This window comes from Pyrgilauda ruficollis, unplaced genomic scaffold (genome assembly GCF_017590135.1).
Source record: "Pyrgilauda ruficollis isolate IOZ18807 unplaced genomic scaffold, ASM1759013v1 scaffold3, whole genome shotgun sequence".
Lineage (NCBI taxonomy): Eukaryota > Metazoa > Chordata > Aves > Passeriformes > Passeridae > Pyrgilauda > Pyrgilauda ruficollis.
In genome coordinates, this window is record NW_024524377.1 from 7,394,339 (window position 1) to 7,421,591 (window position 27,253).

The following is a 27,253-nucleotide window of genomic DNA, read 5'->3' on the forward strand; positions in this document are numbered from 1 at the left end:
CACAAATTCCCCCTCTATTTCTCTAGAAACTGCACTTTCTGCAGACATCTGTGAGGTCCAGAGGTCAGTGTGTTGCACTGAGCTTGTTCCCTGTAAATCTCATCTGGGACTTCCTGGTGAAGAGAGCTAGAGCTTTTAAGAAGCCTAGCAGCAGGAGACCTCTTCTATCAGTGTGTTTCCATCCATGTTTGGGCAACACAATGAATGCAGATGTAGTAGGAAACTTTTGATTTTCTATAGGGTTTTTCTGTGAAAACTTCAAAGCTCTGTGGTTAGTTATATTCTGAGGCTTTAAATGGATATGTCTTGTGCTCAGAGGTCTGATTTAATGTTCTGTTTTAATCTATTGTCCAAACATCATTAATGTTGTCTTTGAGGCATGGGACAGCTTTGATGGAGCCTTTTTTTAATTTCTGGCCATCACCCTGTGCAGCCATAAGCAACATCCTGCCTGCTAATGAGAAAATTCAAGCTATTGGAGTCACATGTCTTGTGGAAATAGATTGTAGTGGCAGGAGAAAAAAAGGAACCAACTTTGCTCACCTTCCACCCCCAGCTGGCATAAGCATTTGGAATACTGACAGGGAGGAGAAGTTTCCACAGATTAAGATACTCCATCAAAAAGCAGTGTTGACTGTTAAAAATGAAATTATAATAGTCACCCTAAGGTAATTCCTTAACCTGCTTTTGTGAGTTATCTTTTCTGTCTGTAAGCATCTGAAACCTTTCCTAATTAATGCTTTGCATGCCAGCTGTCAGGCTTAACCCTTCCTAAGAAATTAAGGTTTGTAGAAGAATTTGAGCCATCCTTCAAGTGTGCAGTGAAGGAGTAGGATCCTTCATTACATACCCAGTAAACCAGGTGCATGACGCTGGTATCCCACCCTCCCCTGTCTTCTGTAAAACTTGTTCGGAAAGCAAAACTTGTGTGTGTGACCTTAGAAAGATGGGGCAGGAGTGGCAGCCCTGGTTTCTGCCTTCTCCCCCACCACGTAAGTTGACGTTCATCCTTTCAGGTGGTCCTTGGAGCAGCCCCTGCAGGTGCGTGTGTTTAGAGGGGGTGGTGGCTGAGGGCAGCTGGAGGGGCTCCTGCAGCCCTGGTGGTTCCTGGGCTCTCCTCTCGCCCTCCATGTCTCCACAGAGCACGGCTTCGTTGGCTACTCCGAAGAGCTGATGTTCAACAACACGCTGCCAGACTACAGCCAGGGGGAGTCCTTCTTCACTGTTTTTGGAGTGTTTTTCCCGGCTGCCACAGGTACAGTTAAGTTTTATCCTCAGCCTTGTTTTCCTCCACAGGAACATCTCAGAGATGAGCAGAAGCAACAGGAGCTCCTCTGGGCTGGGACGTGGAGTGAGCAGGACTGCACTTGGCTGTAGCAGACCCAAGTGGTCAATTCAAATGTTCAGGCTTCCCTCCAGCATCTCTAATTTTTTGCACTCCTGTCTTGTTCACTTGAATGTGCTCCTCTGTGGTTAGAAACTGTTGGTGAACTCTGTGGATGGATGTGGTCCTGTAAATCCTCCCCTCCCAAGGATAATGGTCAGGCACTGGTCTTGGCCAATGCTGTCAGGGCAGAAGGTGTCAAGCCTACTTAAAAGAGCTGATAATGATTTATCAAATCAGATGAGCCTTATGACTTTATTGCACTGGGAGAGTGGGAAGAGCACAGGAGGACTTTCTCTCCATCCTTACCTTAGCAGGTGGCTGAGCTGAGCTGATGCCATTGCCCATGATGGACACACCCCTCGCTGTGTGGTGTCACAGGTTCATCCTTGTATGTCAGCAGAGGTCATATTTGTGAGCTTAATTAGATACTTTCATATCATTCATTCCCTTAAATTACCAGGAAGATGCATGTCCCCTTTCCAGAGCTGACAATCTCCAGTGGGAACGCAGTAACTTTCAGCTGAAGTTACAATACCTTTTGTTGATGCTGGGTGTTTTAAGCTATAAAAAGTAGTGATTATAAGCAGTTTCCATAGTGATGAATCCTTGGATTACAGAATGAATTTTCAGAGGATCAGCTCTAAGCAACTCACTGGAAGTTGCAGAATTGCTGTGGCAAAGGGAGACAAAAGGAAGTGTTTTGTGAAACAGATGGGACTGGAGGAATGGTCTGGTAGCAGAACTCACTTTGTCAGGTGCACCTACTGCAGAACTTCAAATTTTTCTTTGAGATCCTCTCACCCACCATATCGGGCTGGCTATTGCCTCTGTAGACTTCCTCCTGGAAAACTCACCTTCCTGAACTATTGCCACCACGGAGATGTCTTCTGCCCTCTTTTTTGTTGTCATTTTTGATTGGCCCAAGTGAGTGCCCAAGAGAAAAAAAAACTTTCTCATGAGTTTTTGTGTCACTGGTGTAGGAAAGCAGGTTGTTTTCTGGTTCCTTGGTTATAGAAGAAGGAACAGTTATGACAAAACTGTGCAGAAAATGACCATGATTAGCCAAATTAAATGATTTTTTGTCACTGCTAATGCTTGGCTGCTAGGAAGAATGCCAAACTAATAGATACAATTTGTTTAAAGCCCTGGCAGCCTGTTGCTCTGTTTATTTAGCAGTGGTAATACAGTAGTAATGTCAAACATTCTCTAAAAATACAGTTTGGGATGATGTATAATTACTCTGGTTGTTAACACAGCTTTTTCATGTGTTCTTTTTAATTGCTTGGTTATTTACTGGATTTAAATTATTCCTTCAGAGTAGCAGTGCCAGTGGTACCATATAACAGCACTATCACTCCTGTCACTGCTGTCTGGAGCACTGTGGAGTTCAGGAGCCTCATAAAATGCAGGGCTGTGTTTGGTGCTCTGCATGGAAGAGCTTGTGGTCTGATTAAGAAATTTCTAGGATGGGAGTCAAGGCTTTTCTGCTTCAGAGCAGGCAGCGTGATGCAGAGGGTGAGCAGGTGGCACTGAGGAATGGCAGGGACAGGCTAGCACTGCTCCCAGGCTGAGCCCTCCAGCCTGTGGTCTCCCCACCACCTACCTCTGCTAGAACCCCCACAGTGACCACTGGAAGCAAAATCCTTTGCCTTAAGACACAACAAATTTGGGGAGAGTTTCAGCAAAACAATGTGCTGTTTAGTTTTGAGGAGTTACATTGAGCCAGTTTGAAACAGTTCTTTGACCCACAGCAATGTTCTGTTTGTCTTTAATTATGAAATGTTGTGTTTACTATTTTTAATTTGTAGCATATGCTAGCTTACAATTTAAGATGCTATTTTGATAACAAAGTTTTTAAAAAAGAATATTTCGGAAATTGTGAAACAAATTGTTTGGGTCTTTTGAGATGAAATGCTCCTCTTTGAAGTGAAACTATTTTGATCTCTTTAGGACAGGCTTCTTCCTCTGTCTCTGAGATGGCTATCTGAATTCAACCAGTTTAAGTTTGGTCTCTGGGATATACTGAAAAGTGGCTGCAAGTTGCCCATTTGCACCAAACACAGCAGTGAAACAGAAGTGCCTGAGATGCAGGCTGGTAGCTGTAACAGCAAAGAGGGGCAGCCACTTCAGGAAGGGGGAGCAGGACTGTGGGGAGACCCTTGCCAGACCAAACAGGCAGAGGAGCAGCTGGGGATGTGCTTCAACTGATGGGCATAGGATGGTCATCCCAGCCTTTTGCAGACCTGTAGCATCATCCTGCCTCCTGGGAGCATCCTCCTCGGGGTGTTTTGCTCCAGGTCAGGTTGTTTTCTCTGTTCCTCTGTGTTCTATTGGTACCACTCCAGCAATGCAAGTGAAGTTACCCCAGTTTTATGGTTGAGCCCTGGTAAGCAGAGGCTGGTCTCTTTGCTACCTGTGCAATAGCTATTTAAACCATTTCAGCTGGATGTTCAGTGCAGCTGGCCTAATTCCCCCAAGTTTGTCATTTAATCATAGGGAAGTAGCCAAGAGATCCAAAACACACATCTAGAGCTGGCCTAAATGGGAGAGCATGGGCAAGGAAGACTCGGATTTGCTGGCTTTATTCAAAAGACTGAAGAAGAGCTGTGGAAGATGTGAACATGCCCCTATAGAGATGCTGTGCATTAACCAGCTGCTCTTCTGCATGTTTGTAAATACCTTCTCAATGCACACATTTTGCTGCTGTGCTGGGAACACTGGGATACCCACCCAGCGAGGGCTTTTCCACAGGGAGGGAGTCTCAGGGTCTGCCTGCCCACAGCCAGCTCCCAGCAGCAGCCGTGCAGGCGTCAGTGCATTTTAAAAAATAAGATAAATGCCATTTCTGTTGTGAAAAAAATGTTTTTCTACTAAATCCCCAAGGTTTTCTGTCTAATGAAAGAAGTGTGTTGTCCTGTGATACAAGAAAGTAAGATGTCATTTGAAGCAGCGTTAGTGGAAAATATCACTGCACAGAAAGCAGTTCTGAAATAAACCATATCTGGCACTTGCAAAATGACAGCAAATAGATTTAGAAGTTTTGGGCTAAGTTATCAGATGATGTAAACTGGCACAACTCCATTGAAGTCTATGGCAAGGTGCCAGCTTACATCAGTGGAGAAGTTGGCCCTTTTAAAAAAATTAACTACAAGCCTTATCTAAGATTTTCCATTCTTCACCTCCTGGGTGAAGGAAAAAAACCCACCTTTTATATTTTATAGTATGCTCACTGAAAAATGCACCGGGCTTTTGCAAGAGTGATCGTATCTGCAGCTATAAACTGTGGCTGGTGGGGCTGGTGGCTGTGCCTGACACAATGTAGGTGGTCCCCCCATGCACATATCCACCCCCTGGATGATGCCCAGGACCAGATTACACTGGGAATAGCAGCAACGTACAGACTGTCTCAGCCATAATTTCCTGGCTGGGTTGACTGTGTTTTCATGCTTCTTTGTCCAGAAGCTTTGTCACTATCTGCTGCTCTCTAAGATAATAGCCAGTGTGGAAAATCCAGCCTGCTATCTCATTGAAACAGAGAGGTGGATAATTTTCTCCATGGAGAATCTGCAGATATGATTGCTTGAGTTCAGAAGGGATTGGCCATTTCCCTAGGGATAGGCCTGTGTCTGAAGGAAGGAACATCCCAATTTCTTCCTACCTTGACTGCTAGGAAGGACATGCAGAAGGAATCTGCAACGAGTGTTGTGATAGTTCTGTATCTGCACTGCCTGCCATATGTGTTCTTAACTTGAAAGAAAAAAGAGAATTTTCAGAGGAAAGACTGATTTGTTCAGGAAAACTTGTTAACTCAAAGGGTTTAAAAGGCTGCTGGTGATGAGAGGTGGCTCTGGCATTGTCCATACATCTGTACTACCAGACTGTCCATACCTTTGGTCGTGTCAGAGTCATAATTGCAGCACAGAGGAGATAGCTTTGGCCTGAGTGGCTGAGAGTGTCTGAGTTGCTTCCCTCTGTGGTGACCTTGGCCTTTGGTTGTGGAACCCATGGAACTCTGGTGACCTCCTGGGAGCCCTGACAGAAGCTGGTGCTGTGCAGTGGCCTGGGTGTGACCCCTGGTCACTGCTGGGCAGGAGGTCAATCCCCAGCCCCAAGATCCTCTTTCTGTGGGCTCTGGGAAGTCATCTCCTGGCGGCCCCGAGCGTGGGTCTGTGGGAGGGAGGCAGTGAGGCAGCCCAGGCTGTGCAGTCATCGCTGTGCCGATGACTCACGCCTTCAACTTTTTTATGTTCAGTCCAGAAAATGCCATTTTGGTGTTTCCCCAGTGCTTTGCTGAGGCAGGAGTTTGGATGAGGAAGAGGTGACTCAAGCTGGAAGATTTAAAGGTGGTGCCAGATGTTTGAGAAACTTGGCCAAGAAGCACATGAGATTAACAGCTGTCCTTCTGACAATAGTTTGCTCCCTTTGGAATAAAAATTCAGAGAATTCTGAGTTTTCTGCTTTGTCTCTGAATTAGAAAGTAGCATGTCATCAAAGAGTGCTTCACAGAGAATTTATTTAGCATATTTGTGACCATTTCCATGGACTTCTGCCTTCCTAACTTTCTTACCTCTAGCTAAGCCTGTTGTGTAACGGTTTGAAAGGAGCAGGGCTTGAACATTGCATGGAATCTTTATCTAGAGAAAACCAGAGCAGCTGACAGGCTTTTAGCTGTGCTGTTCAGAAGTATATCCACAAAGTAGTCTTCCAGGAGAAAATTAAGAACTTGATTTGTAATGCTTTCAGTATGGTGTCAAGGATTCAAATCTGGTCTGAATTTGGAGGAAAAGCTCTTCCAGGAGCTGAGGAATGCCAGGATTCTGTGGGGACCAGGGAATGGTTGTCAGGGCTCTGGCTCCATGGTGGAGATGACAGGAGAAGACGGCTGGTGAGTGGACTGATCAAGGGGGGAAAAAAAGGAGATGATCAAGGAAAAAGCATTAATAACAAATAAATAAAGCCCTGGATGTGTTTGGCAGCAGGAGAGTGCCTTGTGCTCATTTGTATGCTGTCCTCGTGGCAGGGCAGCGAGGAGAGGAGGTGTTACCACTCCCTTTGAGCAGATGTGGAGATGGTGCTGTGAAGGTGCACAGCAATGTCTGGGACAGAGCAGAGCAGAGTTTGTGCTCCATGATTAGCAACCCAGCCATTGCTGACAGCCCATCAAATGCCAAGGTCTACAGGGAATGGGGAGGCTGATTTGGGTTTGTCCCCTTTACCCTGAGATTGGTCCCACAGCTCTTGTCTATCCTTCATCTTGGGGAAAAACCCTTCCAAGCAGCAATCTGTGCTTGAGCTTTAAAATGCAATGGGATGTTGCTAATTTAGAGCTGTGGTCACTCAGATTTGCAGCTGCAGAGGCTGACTTTGTCATTCTTATGCCCTCTGAGCACGAGGAATGGCTGCTGGCCTTGGCAGGCACGATGGACTGGCGTGTGCTCGGTCCCCTGCTGCAGGGGCTGCCAGATGCTGTGAGTGCCATGGTGCTGGCATCCTCCTTCCCATTGTCCTGTGGCGATCTCACCCTGGCCCCAGGGACCGTGCCATCAGCACTGCTGGCTGGCTCCTGGCCCACGTGTCCTTATGGAGACATTAGTCTGACATCCCAGGGGGGAACAGTGGTGGGCACAAGTTAGCATCCTAAGGGCTTTGGTCCTGCCTTCAAATTGTCCAAATTCTCATCAGGATTCCAAGTAATTGATTTTTATTTATTTGTTTTTATTTATAATACATACCTGAAGTCTTCTAAGAAAACTTTTGGCATAATGTGAGAAGGGAATCTCTGTTTTCTTGACAGGTCTGGTATGACTCCTCCTTCAGCTATGGACAAAGCCCCTTAAGCAATCTGTACCTTGGCTTTTTAGTCTTAATGTAGAGACTCTAATCCTCTGATTCATCCTGTTTCCCTCTCTTGAGTCTTTAGATGGTAATTTTTTAGGCTAAGGACTGTCCCTGATTGTATAATACCCTGTACTCTGGCCTAAAATAACAGTTCAGTATTTTATTCTTAGTCCTAGCATGTGTTTTCTACGTGACACTGGGACAATCACTTGCCCTCTCAGTGTTTCTGTTTTCCTATCTGCAAGGCAGAGATAATGCCTACTTCCAGAGCAGATCCCTTGGCTGGAAGGTGCCACCTACGTGCCGAGCCCCCTGTTATTCCCTCTGCTAATGTCATCATCATTTAATATGGCCAGGACATTCTGTTTTGTCCCCTGTGAATGCAGGGAGCTGTAATGGATCTGGTGTGGGGGTTGTACCACCTGCTGCATGTGCTGCCCTGATGAACAGTGACATTTCTCTTTTCAACAGCTGGGCAGCATTGTCTCCTGTTAGGTTTGTATGAAGATAAGATGGGTTTTGTTCACATACTGCTTCCCCCCCAGCATTGTTCAAACCAGACAGAGGCTTCTTTGACATGTTAGTGCTGACTTGCTTCTGTTAAAGATATGAACAGTTTTCTACCAAGCAATTGATGGGAGCCAATATTTGTCTGTGTGGCAGTGCAATGAAATGATATAATTACTGTTCTGAAATGATCAATGAACTGATTGATTAAATTATATTACATATTGCAATGTGCATCATATATACTATAACTTAGACTGACTCTAAATTTCACTTGTGTCTGCAAAATCCAGGTGTGATGGCTGGGTTCAATATGAGTGGAGATCTCCAGAAGCCTTCCTCCAACATCCCTCTGGGCTCTCTGGCTGCCATTGGCACCTCGTAAGTCAATGATTGGGGAAAATTTGCTCTGGAGACTGCCCTGAGTGTGACCAATTCATTTCATATTCCCATCAGCCTTTTATTAACTCAGCCATCTGGAAAATTATAGGGTGGCTCTCATTCAAATTGTCATCCATTACCACCACATACTCAGGGTGGGCTGGAGATGTTTGTTAGTGAGGATGTGCTCAGTCCTTCCACTCCTGGCTGGGATTTGTGCTGGGGCTGAGTGCTTCTGCTGCTGCAGCCTGGCAGAGTGGAATGCAGAGTTCTCCAAGGCTTGGGAGTGGGATGATTTTGTAATTCACTGCTGTTGATTTCAAAGATGGGGGTTTATTGGTTTTTTCTCCCCCTCCTTGTGTTCTTTTTCTATATAAATAGAAAAGAAGTACCAACATTTTGTAATTTTTATTGCTGGGCAAATGAGGCCAAGAGAGGGGAGATGACCTTCCCACCTGCAAGACAGGGTAAACAGAGGCCCTGCACCACCAAGCTGTGATCTTCCCAAGGAAATGCTACTTTCCAGGGGAACTTCATATTAAAAAAAAAAAAAAAAAGCCCTCAGTAGGTTTTCCTGTCTGCTTTTATTGCCATCTAAATTGCCTTTGAAATTATTTCTTTTAATTGTATACCAATGTTCAGTGAGGAAGGAAGATGCTTCACAAATTGGAGGCATTCCTGCTGGAATTGGTGCTCGTTTTAAGAGGGAGGATTCCACAGGACACAGAAGTATCACATGAATCCATCTATCCAAGGCTGTGGTCATTCCCTTCTCTGCTGTCTGGGCTTTACAGACAAATTATCCCCCAGCCTGAGCATGGAGAGGCCAGAACTCCAGAAGAGGATCCTGGCTGAGGCTGCAGAGCAGGCTGGCTGTGCTGTTAATGTTACTGTCAGGTGGAAGGACCTGTGTACCTGCAGAGCCACAGAATCAGAATGGTTTGGGCTGGAAAGGACCTCTAAGGCCATCCAGACCCAACCCCCTGCAATGAGGGGGACTTCTTCAACCAGATCAGATTGCTCTGAGGAAACATTCAAGGTCCATCCTGACCAAAGATGGGGCACCCACCACCTCTTGGGGCAGCCTATCCCATGTTTTACCACTCTTATTGTAGAAAATTTGTTCCTAACAGCTAGTCTGAATTGACCCTCTTTTAGTTCATACCATTACTCCCTGGCATTCTGCTACAGGCCCTACTAAAAAGTCTGTCCCTAGGACTGGGATATTTCCCCCTGCACACCTAAGAAGTGTGGGTAGCTTCCCCTGAGGGGCACTTGCAGCCATGCAGTAATGTGGGTTGGTCTCAAATTTATCCCTGAAGCTAAATCATTCAGGAACCACGACCCAACCTGTGGGCATTTGTCTGTCTCCTGGCTCTCCTAGTGGCAGAATTCTCAATGGTCTTGTCTAGCTGTGAAGAAATTGGTTTGTTTTTGTTGTTTTCAGGTGGTTTCTGTACATGGTCTTCGTTTTCTTGCTGGGAGCCATTTGTACCCGTCAGTCGCTCCGCTATGACTTCATGATAGCAGAGAAGGTAACTTGTGGTTTTATGCAATGGTGCTTTCAGGTTGCCATCTGCCTCACTGAATGCTTGAGTTTTTCAAAAGCCTAAGGAATTTGGGTGCACATCCCTCATTAAAATTCAGGGGGATTTCCCTGTTGTAAATCCCAGTGTACAATGGATTTGAATAGCCTTGCATTCACCAGCATATCCCGTAATGCCAAATCTTGGCATTATCATCCAGCAATAGCTTTAAGAGCTAAAGTATGGTAATGTGGTCTAATGATAAATGCTGTATGTTATTCCATGTATCCTTTCTCGTTGGTGAAAGCTTAGACCAAACTGAAATCCCTGAAGAACCCCCCTGCTTATCTTGACTAAGTCAAGCAAAGCTCACATTTCCATATCTAGCAGGCTGTAATTGCAGGCTGAGCAATTGGATTATTAAGCTCAAGACATTCCACAATTCCACACAGAGTATTTACACATGGGGGGGTTGTAGTGTAACACACAATGAACCTTACCACTGCAGGCCTCTAAGAAGAGAGCAGGAGATTTTGGTGTGTGCCATTGTCTTTCTTTGGATGCGATATGGAAGGGCTAATTTTCTGTTATTAGGTATTATCCAAAACCATGGGTTCACTGTATTTGACACTGTTTTTTGTGATTCATTTGAAGTTGAGAAGTTTACATAGTTTGATCTGTAACATGGTCTAAAATATCAATTTGAAACTCTGTTTTTTTTTCTTAACTCTAAACTTCTTCCAGCTCTAAACTTCTTCCACCCCCCCAGACAAACTGCTAATTATTGGTAGGGCTTTGCCACTACCTGCTGAGCTAAAAAAATTTATCTCTGTTTCAGGGAAAAAAAGAATGAACCTGCCTTCTATAAGGAAACCTCTTTATATGTCAATGACTTAATGGGTAAAAAGTGCAGTATCCAAAAAAAAATCAGCTTTAAATGAATCTGATGAAGAAAAAGAGATTGTTAAAGCTGTGTTTTAACTTCAGAACCCTCAGGGGGAAAATGAAAAATCTAGTAATGAATGAGAAGATATTTAATACTGTCAAATACAAAAAATAAACAAGCAAATACTCCCCTCCAAAAAAGCAAATTCAATTTTCTTTCCCCTAATATGGAACAAAGAAATGGTGCAATATTCATGTTTCTTCTTTGAGTTATTACAAGATGCTTTAGATTTTAATGACTTTGGAGAGAGGAAGGGGGAGAGATCATTACTCCTCCAAACTCTCCCTTTCTATCACAGGTGAACGAGTGCTTGGCTGCTTTTCTCTGTTACAATATTTGTTTGGCTTTTTGAACACAAAAATGAGATTCAGTAATTTCACTTCTAATGAGCTCCAACTGCCAATTCCTTGCAATGTATTCACACTCTCCATGTTCAAAACTCCTAGCAAAACCTTTCATCAGCCTTGGTGAAAGGGACTCTTCCCCTCTAACCCTGATTTGAATGTCAAGTAGTGCATTTAAATGCAAGCATTTTTGGCAGCTAAAATAATATATGATGTCTGGCACAACTGTTTGTTTCTTCCAAGTATTTCTCAGAGCAGGGAAGGATTAGAGGAGAGGGAAGGGAGGATTCCCCACTGAGTGTCTGCCTGTTGGTCTAATGAGAGCTGCTATCTGCTCATCTGTGCCTCAGGTTCCTTCTGTCCCACAAGATACAATTCACAAGGCCAAGTGGATTTTCATGGGGAAATGTTGTGCTAGGAAGTTTGAACAGTTCTGGATCATGGCATTAATTTCACTTGCCTTCCCCAAGAGAAAGCTTTTTATGGCTTTTTACCCAATCTCCTTTTTGCTGCCTGCAGATTTCATAGACAAAACACCAAAGTCAGATGTAGCTTGAATCATCTTTAGCCATGTAAATTTTTGTAATTCCTCCTAATAAAGCATGTGCCACCTGACTTCAGTGGGGGCAGAAGCTGGGAGGACCTGTGTTCATTTAGACCCTCTTTTCCATGGAAGGAGGGGTGGGAGCAAAGCACATGTGGGATGCAGGGGACCTGCATTTGGTGACATCCTCTGCCATGGATGTTTGTCTGCACCTCCAACGCTCACTTCAGAGGAATATGGACATGTTGGATTCGGACCAAAATGTGAGGTTTTTCTCTCTGCCTGGCCTTTGTGCTGGAGTTACCCCCATGCCTTGCCATTCTCTGTGCCTGGCTGCTGGCTGTCAGACCTCTGTGTTCTTGCAGGACTCAGGGGTGCCTCAGGTCACCCTAGACTTTGTTTTCCTTATTTTTTCTGTCCAGGTCCTTCCACTGTGCTGCCATGAACACTCCCATTTCAAAGCTTTCTTGCACAATGTTTGTATTGAGAGGTTTTGTGTATTTGGGTGGGGTTTTTTAGATACACTCTCTGTGCTTGCAGCTCTCGACAGTGGGGACCTGCTTGGGGGGACCCCAGTCCTCACTTCTGTGTGACAGACCAGGAGCTGTCCTCCCTTTCCCTCCACACCTGCAGGAGACGCTCCCAGCTTGAAAGGGTGCTTCAGAAACCAGTTCTAAACCCAGTTCTAGAACCAGTCTTGTTAGCACTATGGCTTTAAATTTTTTCTTTTTAATGTTTCATGCTGGCCAAAGGAAATTCTTTTCTCATTGAAGACAGGAAAATAAGGTCATTGTATTACATCCTTTGGAGCGTGTTTTCTGAGATGCCATTTACTTAAGTGGCAATTTTGATTTGGTTTTACTGTGGGTTTTCCTTCAGGATTGGTTTTCCCCTCTGAGACACAGGGGTTTGTCTTCCTGTTTTGGATGGTGGGAAGCCTGGGCAGCTTTTCCTGTATGATGTGCTCTGTATATAAGTGATCTTGCCTGAAATAAACTCACTTCCAGTTACTTAAGGGGAATCTAATAGCTGCTGCTTTGCTGCAGTTGCTCCAAGTGACAAAGAATTCCTTGGATATGAGCTTGTAAAATGGTTCTGTCGGTACAGGATGTTCAGTATTAAATTACTTTTATGGGATAATTTTCCTGTATTAATTGCTTGTACTTTATACCACAGACCAATTAAATCACTGCTTTCCCAGGGCTTGCTCTGTTCATTTAACAACATTAGAAAATATATGTGATCTCTTAGAATACATGTATTTCATTTGGGTGTCTTTAAGGCATAACATGATGAACTTTGCATTCTCTCTGTTTCCTCCAGGTATCCTTGGTGGGGTTTTTGTTTTTGCTAGGCCTGTACATCTCCTCCCTGGCCTCCTGCATGGGAGGGCTCTACGGAGCACCCAGGATCCTGCAGTGCATCGCCCAGGAGAATGTGATCCCCATGCTTGCCTTCCTTGGACGTGGGGTTAGTCATCCTTTCTGCAGGATTGCTGTCAAACCTTCACCTGAATTTAAGAAGCCAAGATTTCTATGTGTCTGTGGAGTGAGATGGGGGATGCATGAAATGCGAGGAGGGGAAATCTCAGGATCTGGTATCCCATGCATAGGCAGAAAAGCCAGGAAATGGTGGTTTTATGAAAAAAACCCAAGCATCCAACTGTCTGTGATCCTTTCCCTGCCTGTCCCTGTGTGCACTGCCTCTGCCCCGAGCCCTCCCACGGGGTTTGGCACCGTGCAGTGCTGGCACCTCACTCACCCACCTGTGCGCCCTGGCCTGGGGCTCTGTGTCCTGCTCCTGTGCACACACAGCCCTTCCTGGGCTGCCATCAGTGCCCTCTCTCCCTGAGCCACTTCTTCAGGATGTGCCCAGCAGGACAGGCACTTATGATATAACTTTGCCTGTGGGGTTTTTTGCAAACACCTTATCTGTGCTGGTGCTGACCCCGGCCATGCCCGAAGGAAGTACCTCCCTCTCCTCTGCCCTCCTGCCCAGGGCAGAAGCCTGAAGCTTTTGTCCCAGCACTTGGTGAAATATATGGTTTTCTTCTATCTGTTTTCTTTCTTATTCTTCTTTCCTGTACATTTTCTCTGTTCTGTTCCTGTCCTCTGTGGTAGGCTCCGAGCTGAGTGCGTGACCAGCTGTGATGCTGTGGACTCAGTCTGTGTGCAGTGGGGAAGAGGACACTGCTCTGGAAGATAAGGTGCCTTCAGGACACTATTAAATAAAAACAAAGAACAGATTTGAAAGGTTAAGTTAGGGGTCTTCTAAGCTTTATATTGAAACAAAAGTCTTGCTTGAAATATGACAAGAAGCTTTTTCCTTGCTTCATGAATAGTCTTTATGCATGAGTCATTCCACTGATATCAGTGACCAAGGCCTCTGTAGTCTTGGGCTATGCATCCTTACATGATTTTCCTTTTTTCTAAATAGGGAGAAAATAACTCCATCACTCTCAATAATCTGCAGTATTTCACTGTCTGTACAGTGTCTGGAAAAGCCTTGTGATGCTTTGCTCCTTCAGAGTGGCTTAAAAATACACAAAAATATTTTTCAGTATTGATATTTATGAAAGTTTAAAAGTACTTAAATATTTTATAAATATAATAATTTTCTCTCTGTTGTTTTATGTTTCTCAAAGCAGTTTTATAAACTAAAAGTTATAATAATAGCAGGAAAAATAATAGTAATAATTGTAGGGAAATCAGGAACAGTAATGACTGCAAAAACTTCCAGCTTTTGAAGGCAGTTTTCAGATGATCTCAGAATAAGCTGTTCTCTACTTGGCAACCCTTGTGAAATTCTCAGTGGTTTTAGCAAAGTTGATTCCCTCTCTTCTCTGATAGTTTTCTGTCTTTCTGTCAAATTTTCTGCTCTGAACTCCAAGCAGAGTGCCATGATGGGAAGGGCTCAAAAAGAGGTGAGAAATCAAAGGCAGATCACTTTTCCCCCTTCCTTCTCTCTGCCACCTTGGGAATTGTTTGGATTTGGTTTATGGAGAGTAAATACATTTAATTTGTCGTTACCAACCTACTCCACATCGGTTCTTCTTTTTCATGGTTGAAGAAGGTGGTGTGGTCACCATAACCCCAGCTGATGGGAAGGACACAAATGTTTTCTGTGGAGTTAAATCCAAGCCAGATGCATCCTGAGATCCTCCCATCTGTTCCCCATCTCAGTACATCTTTCTGATACTGAAGATGCTTTCTGAGATCTGTGTTCCTTTGGCCCTGAGATGTATTTTTGTTCATTCTGAAAAGATGTAACGGTCCAGAACTTGTCCCCTTTTCTATTAATAAATAAGAGTGGAGGAAACAGAAATAGTTTCCATTTGAGCAGTATGTTTATTAAAGAAGTAAATGCATTTAAGTGAAAACTTAAGATATTTTGTAATATATCTTGTAAGATATTTTTAAGGAAAGTCTTTACACAGCTTGCATAGGCTTGTCAGATGGCAAAATGGCAAGATGGTGCCTAGTCCAAGGATGGGTATGTTAGACCTGGGATAAAAGTCCATGAGCCCACGGCTCAGGTAGTCCCACTCCCAATGCTCTTTGTTTTGTGCCTCTTTTCCTTCTCCTTTCCTGCCTTCACCCAGTCCCAAAGGACAGGAGCAGGCAATGTTTCTCCTGCCCTCCTGACACAAGCCTGGATTGCTGGGGCTGACTGCAGCCCAGGCTCCCCACCTGCCCAGCCTCAGTGCTGCTTCCCACTGCTGCTGGGGGATGCAGGGAGGGCAGCCCCACCTGCAGAGCCTCAGCACACCATGGGCTCAGCTCAGCTGCCTGCCAGGGCAGGGCCAGAAGCTGCTGATGTGCAGGTGGCACTGCTTCATGCAGAGCTTTTCCAAGGGCAGCATGAAGCAGCCTTTTGGGGAGGCAGTGATGCAGAGTCCTGTAGAATAATTAGGGATGAACTGTTAACTCTAATTAACACGTTTTATTGCCAGACTTCCCATAAGCCCCACAAATCTCTCTGAAGGTTTATTGCAGCTTTAATGACATTGTTTTACCATGGAGATATGAGTGAGAGTGGATGAATTTACCACAGACAAAGCTTGAATAAGGCTTAGCGATGAAGTGGGAGCTCCACAGCTTTTGGCTTCTAGTCTATTCTTTAATTTATTAGGCCTGTGAGCCTCTTTTTGCACATGCATGTATTTCATGACTAGGGGGGTACTGCAGACAGCCCAGGTAACCACAAACAGCAGCTGAGTAAGTGGGGGATCCTCATGACAAGGTTCATGGTTATTAATTTAAACATAATTTTGTTTTATTTATGAACTAGAAAGGCCCCAACAAGACTCCAGTGGCTGCAATTTGCTTAACGAGTCTCATCACCATGGCTTTTGTCTTCATCGGGCAAGTGAATGTTCTTGCTCCCATAGTCACCATCAACTTCATGCTGACATATATTGCTGTGGACTATTCCTATTTCTCACTGTCCTTGAGCTACAACATTCAGCAGAAACCTGAAGAGACCCAGATGGGAACTGCTAGACCTGCTCACTCTTCCCAGCCTTTAATTTTCAACAAGCCCCCCAGCCGGGCAGCAGATGGGGTAATTCAAAGCAGATCAAATGGCACCTTGCTGGAATTCAAAAAAGACATGGACCAGCTTTTTAAACCATTTTTTAGTGAGCCAAGTACTAGCAAAAGAGAAGGAGCTGAGAATTTAACCCAAAAAGGCAAACAAAAGAAGACAAAGAGGCCAGCCAAGCAGACATTACAAGACAGCTTTCTCCTGGATCTCCATCACGATGCTCTCCTGGCTCAGAACAGCTGGGATGAGACCACGGAGCCCCAGGGGAGGCAGCAGGACGTGGATGAGCAGGGCAGCCAGTGGGATGCAGGTCTGGGCTCAGCACCCCCTGCGGATGCCCAGCACATACCCTGGAGGCTGGAGCAGAGGGAGCAGCCCTGCAGTGAAGTGATGATGCTCCCTGGCCCAGGGGGAGAAGGTAAGGGCTGGAGGAGATGGGCATCTCCCTGTTCAGAGAAAATTCTTTATAACCTTGGTCCTCCCAGTGCTTTCCTGAAGGCAGGCACGAAACAAGCTTTATATGGGGCTGTCATTCAGTGATTCATGGCCATAATATCATTTATTCCAGGTGAGGGTAGAGTTCATTGCAATGCATCACAGGAGAAGTTCCAATGCAATTTCCTACAGAAGATTAATCACAGGAAAGCAGGCAGGACTAAATTTAGTGTTGGGTTGTTTACGATATACTCATAATTCTTCACAGGCACGCTGAATGCTGCACATTAAAAAGGGTTTAGGTGCATCTTGGGATTTACTTCATCCTGGTGTGGGGTAGGATGGTTGGAGCCCTGTGACTCAAACTCAGGCTATCTTAATGGTCCCCACAACACAGGTGGAGTTTGTAACTCAACATCCATAGGTAAAGATCTGAATTTGTTCTGTTGGTGATGTGGGTATTTGATGCAGCACCTGTGCATGGAGCTTGTCATTCCCAGTGCTGCAGTGTTTCATCAGCATTAGTCAGTTAAGCTTCATATACCCCTCTGATGGAGGAAAGTATTATTTTTCTTATTTCACAAATTGTGAAATTGAGGCAGACATGGATAGATGGGGCCTTCAAATGGACTTAGTAGCAGAGCTGGCAACTTTTTGTTTTTTTCCTTGCACTTCTTTTCAGTTTTCATTTTGGAGGTTTTGTTTTAACTATGTTATACCCAGCTGTCAGCTAGAATTTTTGCTTTGGTTCCTGGAATCTGGTAATGTAAAGTAGAGGAAAAAAACCCTGACATTATAGTACCTTTCTAATTTTTTTCCCATTTTCTTTAGAATCATCTATAAAGCAACAAAATCCAGAACTGCGACGTTATAGTACCTTTCTAATTTTTTTTTTTTTGTTTTCTTTAGAATCATCTATAAAGCAACAAAATCCAGAACTGGGAATTCAGCAAGTGCCAGAATCTTTCTACTCCAAATTTTTCAGTCACTGGATTTCCTTTGCTGGTGTAAGTAATTTACTTTAATTTTGAGCAGTGTTTTGTGATAGTAGAAAACGGAAGGACATTCATCCCATACTGCAGTGTAAATACTCCAGTACCTTAAATACTGGCATTTGATTCTTGTATTCCAGGTCACCTGAACTAAATACTCAAGGTACTGCATCCAGCAGTTCTAATTAAGGGAAAAGACCAATGGCAAATTAAATTAAATAACAGGAAAAACCACAAACAAACAAACAAACTCCAACCCAACTCAAAAGTACAAATTCAAAATCTGGAGTCTTAGGACTTTAAGGATGCATGGAATAAAAAAAAAAAAAAAAAAAAAAAAGCCTTGCTGTGTAATGAATTGAGACACCATCTCCAAAGCTGTGTTGCTTTTATTAATGGGCCAGTTTCTGCAAGCTTGGGATGGGGTTTCATTAGTGCTGACTTCCTGATACTAGCAGCCTGGCTATGAAATTCCACCTTTTGAGGGAGGAAAGGAGAGCATTCCTGCAACATGGAATAAACTTTAAACATTAAATAACTTTTAAATAGCTTCTGCCTCAAGTTTCTGAGAAGTTTAAGACATTTAAATTCATCTTGGGAAGATGGATTATTGGGCAGATGACAAGGAAAGGGTCAGATATGCATAATGAATGAGCCATATGGCTTTGCTGCATGGATGAGGATTTCATAGCTGTGCATAAAATGTAACAAACCCACTCAAACAGCCCAACAAACCCTGTTAGTTTAATCCTCAGATGGAGCTGGACACCTGCTTTTCAAATTCACCACGGCTGCTGCCAGCAGCCAGCTCCTGGTGAGGGGTCCCACTGGGCTGCAGGGCCAGGGGTGGGCTGGGAGTGGTGGCCCCTCTTTAGGAGGCATCTTTGGGAGGTTGTGTGCTGATGCCACCTCTGGGCTCGTATCTATTGTGGCTCCCAAGTGCATGTCAGGGCAGAGCCATCAGCCCTCTGCCTTTGCAGGGGAATTTGCTTATGGAGATGATGGATGTGCTCATTAAAGCAACTAGGTTTCCTGTCAATAATCAGGCTTGGGTGGAGATTGCAACAGAGCTGGGATGGGATTGACAATGCAAAATAAAATCACAAGAGCAAAAATTGGATGTTTTTATTCATCCTGACTCCTTTCCCTTCTGCCCTCTTTGACCTTCACCGATTGTGTCAGCTGGGACCATTTTAGTTCTTTCTTTGTGTGCTGCCCCTTGCTGTTCCAAGCATCTGCCATGGAGACGGTACCTCTATCCCTGTTTGTATGCAACTTGAGCCAAATCTCCTCCTGAGCTGGTGAGTCTCTGGATGTTTCTCTGGGAGAAGCCCAGGCAGAGACCCACGCTGACCCTGGGAGTCAGGATAGCTCAGTGGAGCTACCTCCATGCTGCTGAAGGTGACACTGTAAACCTGTGCTGTCCCTCCTTTTCCGAGTGAGACCAAGTGAGGCTCCCTGTAACATGGAAACCTGAGCTCTGACTGTCCACATGGTCTTACCTCCCAGACTCTGGGGTAACCCCAAACCGTGTCTTTCCACCAGGCAATTGTGTCCCTCATCATAATGTTTGTCATTCAGTGGATCTACACCCTGGTCAGCCTGGGAGCAGCAGTTATTCTGTATTTCTACATCGGCCAAGTAAGCCCAGGACTCCCTCTTGGTGAGTTTTTTTTCTCTGTATTACTAAACCTGCTTAAAAATTCATTAAACTTTTAATTTAATTTAATTAGGAACTGAGACTCTTGTGTTTAATGTGCAGGTGACACAGTAAACGATGACAATTTGTTCCATTGCTGTTTTAATACATTTTCTCTCTGAGTCTTTAATTTTCTGTTAGATTCTAACTATAAGTAGCATTGGTGTGATAGTTTGAACATGGTGCTTGTTGCTTTATTATATCATGCTTCAAATGGCAAAACCAGATACTAAGATTTGATGGGGATGGCATTTTGTAAATGCACCCCAGCAATGAGAAAAATCTGCTGTAAATAAGTTTTATTAAACCAAATCAATCTAAACCCACCTGAGAGAAGTTTAAGGAAAATGGCAATTATGATGAGTGTCTCATCAAATCTCAGCATTCATAACTGTGGAACAAGAGAGCCTTTTGATTCCAGAGCTAAACAAATTGAATATGTTGGGAACATAATCTGGGAAAATACTTTAAGGCAGAGAGCATTAGAAAGATCTGTGCACATGATCGGCTTAAACAAGTTCAAAATTAAACAGTGAAGCACATTCAGCAAGCAGCTCATGAGAGCCCACAGCTCCTTGGCAAGGCCAGTGGGGGGGTTTGCAGTGCTCTGTGTCTCTGAAGGGACATGGTGTGGGCATCCTCACCTGCTCATGAGTACGTACATCCATCCATCCATCCATCCATCCATCCATCCACCCATCCATCGGCAGGTTGTGAGGTGCACAGCTGAGTGTGTGCCTGGATGTGCAGTTTTTTGTCCAGGATGAGAAAAATCAAGTATGAAATATGAGTTCATAAGCAATATGTGCAGAAATAGCTACCTGGGTTTATTTAGGTGAAAGTTCATTAGACAGTAGGTAAGTACATACTAGATTTGAGAAATGCACACGATGAGAAACCACAAACTAATCACCACCTTCTAAACTGTTCTTTTTCTACTCTTGAGTGATTTTCTTTCCATGTATCTGTAGGGGATAGTAGAAAAGAGCTGAGATTGTGGATAGTAGCTGCTAATTTGTATCTTTTCAAATATATGTAAGTTTTAATCAAGTTGTTTATGGCCCCCATATATCAAACAAAACAGAAATAATGTTTTCAGGTGTTGGAGTATGTTTTGCCTTTGTATACTCACTGTATTATATCTCTGTAATCTGATTTTGAAATATTTATCAAAAATTAATAAGAATTTCTCTGTCAGTGTGTAGAGGGTTTTGGAAGCTGATGAAATAGCAGCACGATTAGACATTTTTTTCTTGGTTTCTTTTGCACGTGCATTCTCATGCATACAGTGAAACAATGCATGGCTTTGAAAATGTTGGAAGTGAATGCTCAAAATTCAGCCTGACTTTTACTTGGCTGCGAGGGAATGTTATTTTGTGGTCACAAGGCTCTGATGATCTGTGAGTTTGTTCTTCAAAGGATCAAACAGCCCTTCTGTCTGGAAAGGCTGGGAGACACTGGCCTGAGAGAAGCTCTGGATTAGGGGCTAGATGAAGACCTTGGGAGAAGTGCCCTGTGGTTGACACATCCCTTCTCTCTCTTCCTCCCCAGCAGCCTAAGCCAAATCCAGCAGGCACTGACAGGGCTTGGTTCTCCCTGTCCCTCACCAAACTTCTCCTGCTGCTTTTGCTTTCAGCTCTGGCACTTCCCTGCCCCTGCAGGGACCCAGTGCAGGAAACTAACTCTACTGAGAAATCAGAAAAGCAATCAGTGTTGGTGTAATAAGCTAAGCCAGCTCTCTGTGGGGTCAGACAAGAGGAAATCATTGGTGAGACCACAGCCACCCTGGCTGAGGTTGGCTGAATGGCTCCTCCTGTCTCCCCATCCCTGCAGTGGGGATTTTTGCACTCCAGGCAGTGAAAGATACTGTGGTGGGTGCCTGGGCTTTGCTCAAGCCTTACTGGGGTTTAACAAGCTGTCAGGCTGGGAATGCATGGCTGTTCTCCATAGGAAATTTGGGTTCATACCTGGACAGTTGTTTAAAAGCCACAGCATGTAGGAAGACTTCAGGAATGTTCTCACTATCACAAAATCTTTGGGTACTGCAGGCTAATAACAAGTGTGCTGGTTTGAGATTTTATGCAAAAATCCAGTGGTGTAATGCTATTATGAGAGAATTAGCAGCATACTGACTTCTTGTGCCTTTTCTCTGTAGGAGCAGCAGCAAATTTCAGTTTCTTTGGCTGGATTAAGTCGGTTTTGATCACTTCATGCAGGTTGGTACCAGTCACTTGGCAGTGACCAACCCACTGCTCGTTGTTCCCATGACCCACTAATGAGCACAGAGAGGGCTGGAAGAATTGACTTGCTTATTACCCTAAGCAGTCTTTCTGCCCCTTCTTGCATACTCAGGGTTATTCTTGCTTAATTGTAAAAGGGGCTGCTTGCTCCCATTAGCCTGGCATATGGTTAGCTGTGGATGTGGGGAAGCAGGAGTCTCCTCTGCTTTGAGTGTGGGAATGTCAGCTGAAAACTGTATCTTGGTGCCTGAAGCTTTATCCTACCCCAAAGGTCTGTGCTCAAAATCTATGGCTCAGGTTAAACTGGGAAGTTTGCAAGGAAATGAGAAATTTGAGACTCCTTCTCATAATTCACTGAAAACAAATTCCTCTGGTAGTGGTGGAGAGAGGAAATCTGGGGTAGGGGAGCTGCAATAACTTTGGGGCAAACATGATACACAAGGTCTTTGGTGAAGGAATCCTTCAGTATTGAGTTTGCATGGGACTGCAGTAGCATTGTCTTGGAGTTTTGATTGCCACAAGACCTTGAGGGGCTTTTTTGGTTGGTTATTAACTAGTTTTCTTAAACTTATTTGATGCTATTAATTATTAATTCCATCACACTGGGTTTCCTGTAGCAGCTTATGAGCACCTCTGCCTCTGAGCAGTGGGCTTTGAGTTTCTCAGTCTGTTGGGTTTTTTTTTTTGCTGGGGTGAGTGAACCCCGTATTGAGGACTGTGCAACACGAGCTGCCATGCATTACATGTGCCAATTTGCTGGCTCCTCAAAATAAATGAAAGTCCAGGCAATTAAGCACATTGGTCTGTCTTGCCAGGTCCTGTCTCTGCCCACAGTTCCTCTAACATGACCACATGTTTTGGTAAGCAGAGGTGGTTGGGGAGAGAAGCCAGGGGTGAGGGATCTCTCTGAGGTCTCCATGGTAGGCCTTAGACACAACAGCACTTAATTTATACCTTAATTTAAACCATTTACCAAAAGATTCTTATGGAATTGTGATGCCTTTGCATCTTCTCAACAGGTAAAGGATTGAACCTTGAGGAGTGGGGGAATCAGCACAGGCTGTGTCATTGTCACTTGGTGATGGTCCTACAGGAATAGCAAACCTGAGAGTTCACTGCTCTGAGAGGCCCCGCTCAGAGGAAGGTGCTGGTCTCAGCCCACTGTGGGCCAGGAGAACTCAAAGGGTCTCACTCTGGGCTGCTGCTTACTGGGTAGCAAGAGAGTTGGCTTTGGTCATAGTAATTTTCCATCCTGGCCACAATTTTTGTCAGTAACTTTCTTTGAATGCTCTATAACAAAAAGGTTCTTCCACTTGGGTTGTTGCTCATGCAAGAAAAATAAGTTTCCAAGGATATTCATTAAAAACCAGGAGCTGTCAGCATTAGCTGCCTGGAGCAGACAGTGTTTCTGATAAGCTCAGGCAGAGCTGAGCCCAGGTGCTGTTTGTCAAGGCTGAGGCTAACAAGCATTTCTCAGATCACAGTGCAGCCCAAGGGGCAGGGGAGTGGGATGCACCACCACATGTGCTTTCTGCATGTCTCTTTCTGAGTAAGGGATTGTCCCTTATCCCCTTGCACAACATCTGCTGGACTGGTGACACGAGCTCAAGCCAAGGGTGAGGAGTTAGGGCTGGGAACAGGGTAAGTGGGGCCATGCTGAAATGCTGCCAGAATTACTCATGGCACAGTGAGCCAGACCCTGCTGCTTCATACCCTGGGCAGCTCTGTCTGCTTCCACCCCGGGCAGATTTGTAGCTGGTCATTTTAGCTCGATGCCTCTGCGATGGCAGAACAGCATTTTCCTCCCAGCTGTCCTTTGGTGCATCTCAGTCGCGTCTCCTGCCCGTTGTCAGCAATCCCTGTGGGAGTCTGGTTGAGGTGTGGGGCTTCATGGAGAATGACCACACGTGGAAAGCAGAAACTATCCCTGCCTCTCGTGTGGAGAGGTGCTGTGGTCACAGGGGGATTTTATCTTTGGGTTACCAGACAAACAAAGTCCTTGGTTCTTTGGTCAGTGCAATCGATGAGCAAAGACCCTGCCAAGAAAGGCTGAGGGGAGATCTGGTAAGTGCCCAAGGTGGAAACTGATCCTGGTTTTCTCCTCTCAAAGAGTGCAATGTCTGGGTCAGCCAGTCAGCTTGGTCACCTTATCCTGGTGCCAGGGCTCCTGCTCTTACTGGCACAAAGACACCTTGGGCTCTGCTTGGGAGTGGGGTCACTTCGAAGTCCATCTATGTTGTGCTGCAAAAAATTGCATTGAAGTAATTTATAAGTTTTTTATGAGCCCTGTTTTCCTGAAATCCAGTCAAGATATTTTAATGAATTGGAGAAAAATAATAAATCTCATTAAACTGTAAGGGAGTTGGAGGTAGCCAAGGGTTCTTGACACCTCTAAGGCTCTTAGGTGCTTGGTGAGGTCTTAGTGCTATATTTGTCTTACAGTTTTGATTTAAAAATGCCAATAATGTTTTCTTAAAATCAGCTTCTGGGATAAGAGATTGCAGGAAAATCTCCTGTTTTATATACAATTTACAAAAATTATTAAATTTTTTTTTATTGCTTAAGAAACCATAAAAAGGATATTTTTCATTAGAAATGGTTTGTCCTCCTTCTTCTCTTGCTTGGTGTGGAAGGTGCTGACATAGCCAATATCCAAAGAGGAAACCCATTTGTTACAAAAATGTTTATTTTGCAGTGTATACTTGGGGAAAGGGAGAACATTTTTTTTTTTGTGCCTTCTAAGAAAAATGCTCTCGGGTTAACTCTGTGCCTCCAAGGGGCACCGAGCAGGATTTAGCCTCTTTTGGAATCACCCTGCCTTGTTGGCACAGCCGAGAGCACGGCTGGAAAGGGACAACAAACAAGGGGTGATGCAGGCACCTCTGCTTCTCTGTTTGCAGGAGAAGGCCCACTCCCAAGGAGCAGATCGTGGTGACACCATCCTTTGCAACAGTTGGCATGGAGACCAGGCAGCTCACCGAGGAGAACGCAGACTTCGCCTCACGGGACCGCTACCACCAGTCCTCCCTCATCAGCAGGGAGGAATTTGGGAGCCAGTTCCAGTGAAGGACCCGCACACACACACACAAAAATCAATCCATTACTTCAAAAAGCATTTAGAAGTGCTAATGGCTGCCACGGGTGCCTTTTGAAATACTTGAATGTACGCACAAAGGATGTGAATAGCTATTTATGTATTTGAGGCTTGTTTGTTTATGCAAACTACAGCATTGCTGGGCTTCAAACCTTACCCAAACTGAGGGGAGAAAATGGAAATGAAAGGGCCAGTCCAGGGAAGTGATGAGTTACTGAAGACAGTATAACCCTTTTAAGGAATTCAATTATAAGCCCTATTGAGTTCTAAAAACGGTTCCTGCTCTAAAAGCTTACAACACCCCATTTCAGATGTCCTCTGGGTGACTGGGGACACTCTGCCTGGGAGCAGTGACGTTGACAGCAGGAGCCAGTGCCCCACTCCCAGCTGTGCCACGGATGAATGCGACCTTCCAGGTCAATTCACTTCTCCTCTAGGCATGAATTTCCCTGCTTGCAATACAGTCATTTTCTACCTCAGCATTTCAATTACCAAGGTCTTAGAAAGTATTTTAAGGCATTAGACAATAGGCCAGAATCAGTGGCAAGTCCGAGAAGATTATTAAGTATATTCACAACTGAAATCGCACATTTAAATGCAGTAATGCAGGATAATGACCTCTTCTGTAAAACTGTGAAATTATGTCTTAGAAGCTGTTCATAGTTATTTCCCACATCCTTTCTGATGTGAGAGCTGAGACCTGGTGAAATAGTTAGGCCCACTTAGAGCATCTCCTGGCTGAAGGGATAGTTGGTTCAGAATTGCTTTAGCAAAGTAAGTTTACCCCCAGCACCACACATCAGTTCTGACATTATGAGGAGGGGGAAATCACTGCCTTTCACTTTGTTTCATCTCTGATAATTTCAGCCTTTAGATTATTTATTTCTCCTTCTGTGCAATAAAAGCCTGAAACACCTGGAACTCCTCTCCATCCATTCTGTGGGCACTCTCAATGCCTTTCAGCACCGTTCCGCTTGCCAGAGAAGTGCCCTGGTGTTGCTGGGGGGTGGGGGGGTCCCATCCCATGGCCTGGCCAGCTGCAGCTTTGGCTCTTTCCTTTTCCTTACAGAGGGAGGCACAGGAGGCTTTCTGCTGACATGGAGAAAAGAGCCACCTTGGCGCACTGCAGAAAGTGTATTTGTTTTTCAAGGTTGCAGGTCTTTGACTAGGTGCTTTTAACTTTAATTATCTCAATAGAGGCAAGAGGAAAGTTGTGTTTGTGTGACCTCCTCTGACCCACCTCAAATCAGTCACTCAGTGTTGGAAACACCTTTCCAGGATTCCTTCCTGCCTGCCTCTTGCTGTTGGTTTCCAAAGACTCTGAATCTGCTGTGTGGATTTTGGGCCCATATTGAAGATTCTCCTGGGGCCAGTGGCTCCAGAGAGCCCTCCCTGTGCTTGTAGCATCCTTAACCTTGGCAGATACCCCTGTTGTGCAAACTTCAAACACTCCTTGCTGCTGCCTGATTGCTGGCAAGCTGCTTGGTGCTGTGTTGCAGTTTCATACCTGACCATAATGCCATTACTGTAAAATCTCGTATTTCACAAAGTCCAGTCACGTGTGGTCCCTTTCCTCCCAAGTCAAGGATTGCTCAGCTCCACATTTCTCTGTAGCTTGAAAAAAAAAAAACCAAACCCAGAGCATGGCATGAAGAGATTAATAGGCAGAAATTCCTAGGTAACTTCTTTGTTGGCTACTAAACAATTTAATTCCCTTCTTAAAATAAGCCATGAGTTAGGAGATCCAGAGAGGGAGGGTGGGGAAGGTCCTTGCCTGTGCATCTCGCTCACTGAGGAGTTGCACTGGTTGAAGCCAGATAATTTGGTTTGCCTCCACTTGCTGCTGCTGGAGAAACTCTACCACCTCCTTCACCTCCACCACCACAGCAGGAAGCAGCTCCTTCCATCACCTGGTAAGCACAGGCACCTGCTCCTTCCCTTGGAGCTGCAGGGAGAAATGCATCACACAATCCTTGCTGCATTTCAGGTTAAGAGTACAACAACCTTCCATGATCTTCCCTGGAGCATCAGCTCTGGTGCAGTTAATGGTAAGAGTGGCAAGAAGCCTTGTTTTAGCACCTGCAGTCTGGGTAGCATTGGAGACCCATGAGACACTACAGGAACGCAGGGCTTTGCACATCAAGGAAACTTTTCCAGCAGGAAAGAAGGAAAGCAAGCAGTTGTACAGCTAAAGATCATAGTGTCACTTCAAAAATGGTTGTAGCTTTGGTAGCACTCTAAAAAAAATGGGTGAAATTAGGTGGGCAGGAATTTAGCATCTTCACATTTAGTGGCTGAAGGGAAGAAATGTAGGTGGGGACTGCTCCTGTGAGAGGAAATGTGCTTCTTTCATCCCCTGAGAGCCCAGCTGAGCTTCCACATGCTGGGGATTTCATGAAGCTTCAGGTTCCCTGAAGGTGAGTTTGGGGCCCAGCTCTGAGCATCAGGTACCTTGTTGTATATCAAGGTTGCAGCTTGGCTAATGCAATTATGGAAACACCTTACTGTTTCTAAAGCCATGTGAGCTCTTTTATAATCTATAATTATTTTCGTTTTGGTTTGAAATTTGATATTATTATTATTATTGTTATTATTATTATTATTTATTATGCAAGAAATGAAAATGTTCTGCAATGGGTCAAGGTGTGAAAACATTTTTTCTTGAGAGAGATGTGGACATGGCACACAGTTTGGATCCCTTTGAAGGCTCCAGCTGTAAATTGGTGGCTCTACTTTTGATGGTTTCCTTTGCAGAGCATACAAGCACAGAAGGCG

At 44.6% G+C, this 27,253-nt stretch overlaps 1 protein-coding gene across 1 annotated transcript in view; it reads left to right on the top strand.

Annotated features, from left to right (window-relative positions):
- SLC12A8 (solute carrier family 12 member 8) overlaps window positions 1-26,112 on the top strand; it is a 47,173-nt gene extending 21,061 nt beyond the window's left edge. Inside the window, exons 5-13 of the mRNA XM_041473396.1 lie at window positions 1,142-1,255; window positions 8,026-8,113; window positions 9,561-9,648; window positions 12,797-12,943; window positions 15,764-16,436; window positions 17,363-17,460; window positions 18,991-19,108; window positions 21,300-21,360; window positions 24,285-26,112. Of these exons, the coding sequence (XP_041329330.1) occupies window positions 1,142-1,255; window positions 8,026-8,113; window positions 9,561-9,648; window positions 12,797-12,943; window positions 15,764-16,436; window positions 17,363-17,460; window positions 18,991-19,108; window positions 21,300-21,360; window positions 24,285-24,450 (1,553 nt within the window). The 3' untranslated portion in view covers window positions 24,451-26,112. The remainder of the gene's footprint in view (window positions 1-1,141; window positions 1,256-8,025; window positions 8,114-9,560; window positions 9,649-12,796; window positions 12,944-15,763; window positions 16,437-17,362; window positions 17,461-18,990; window positions 19,109-21,299; window positions 21,361-24,284) is intronic.
- The last annotated feature ends 1,141 nt before the right edge of the window (window positions 26,113-27,253 follow it).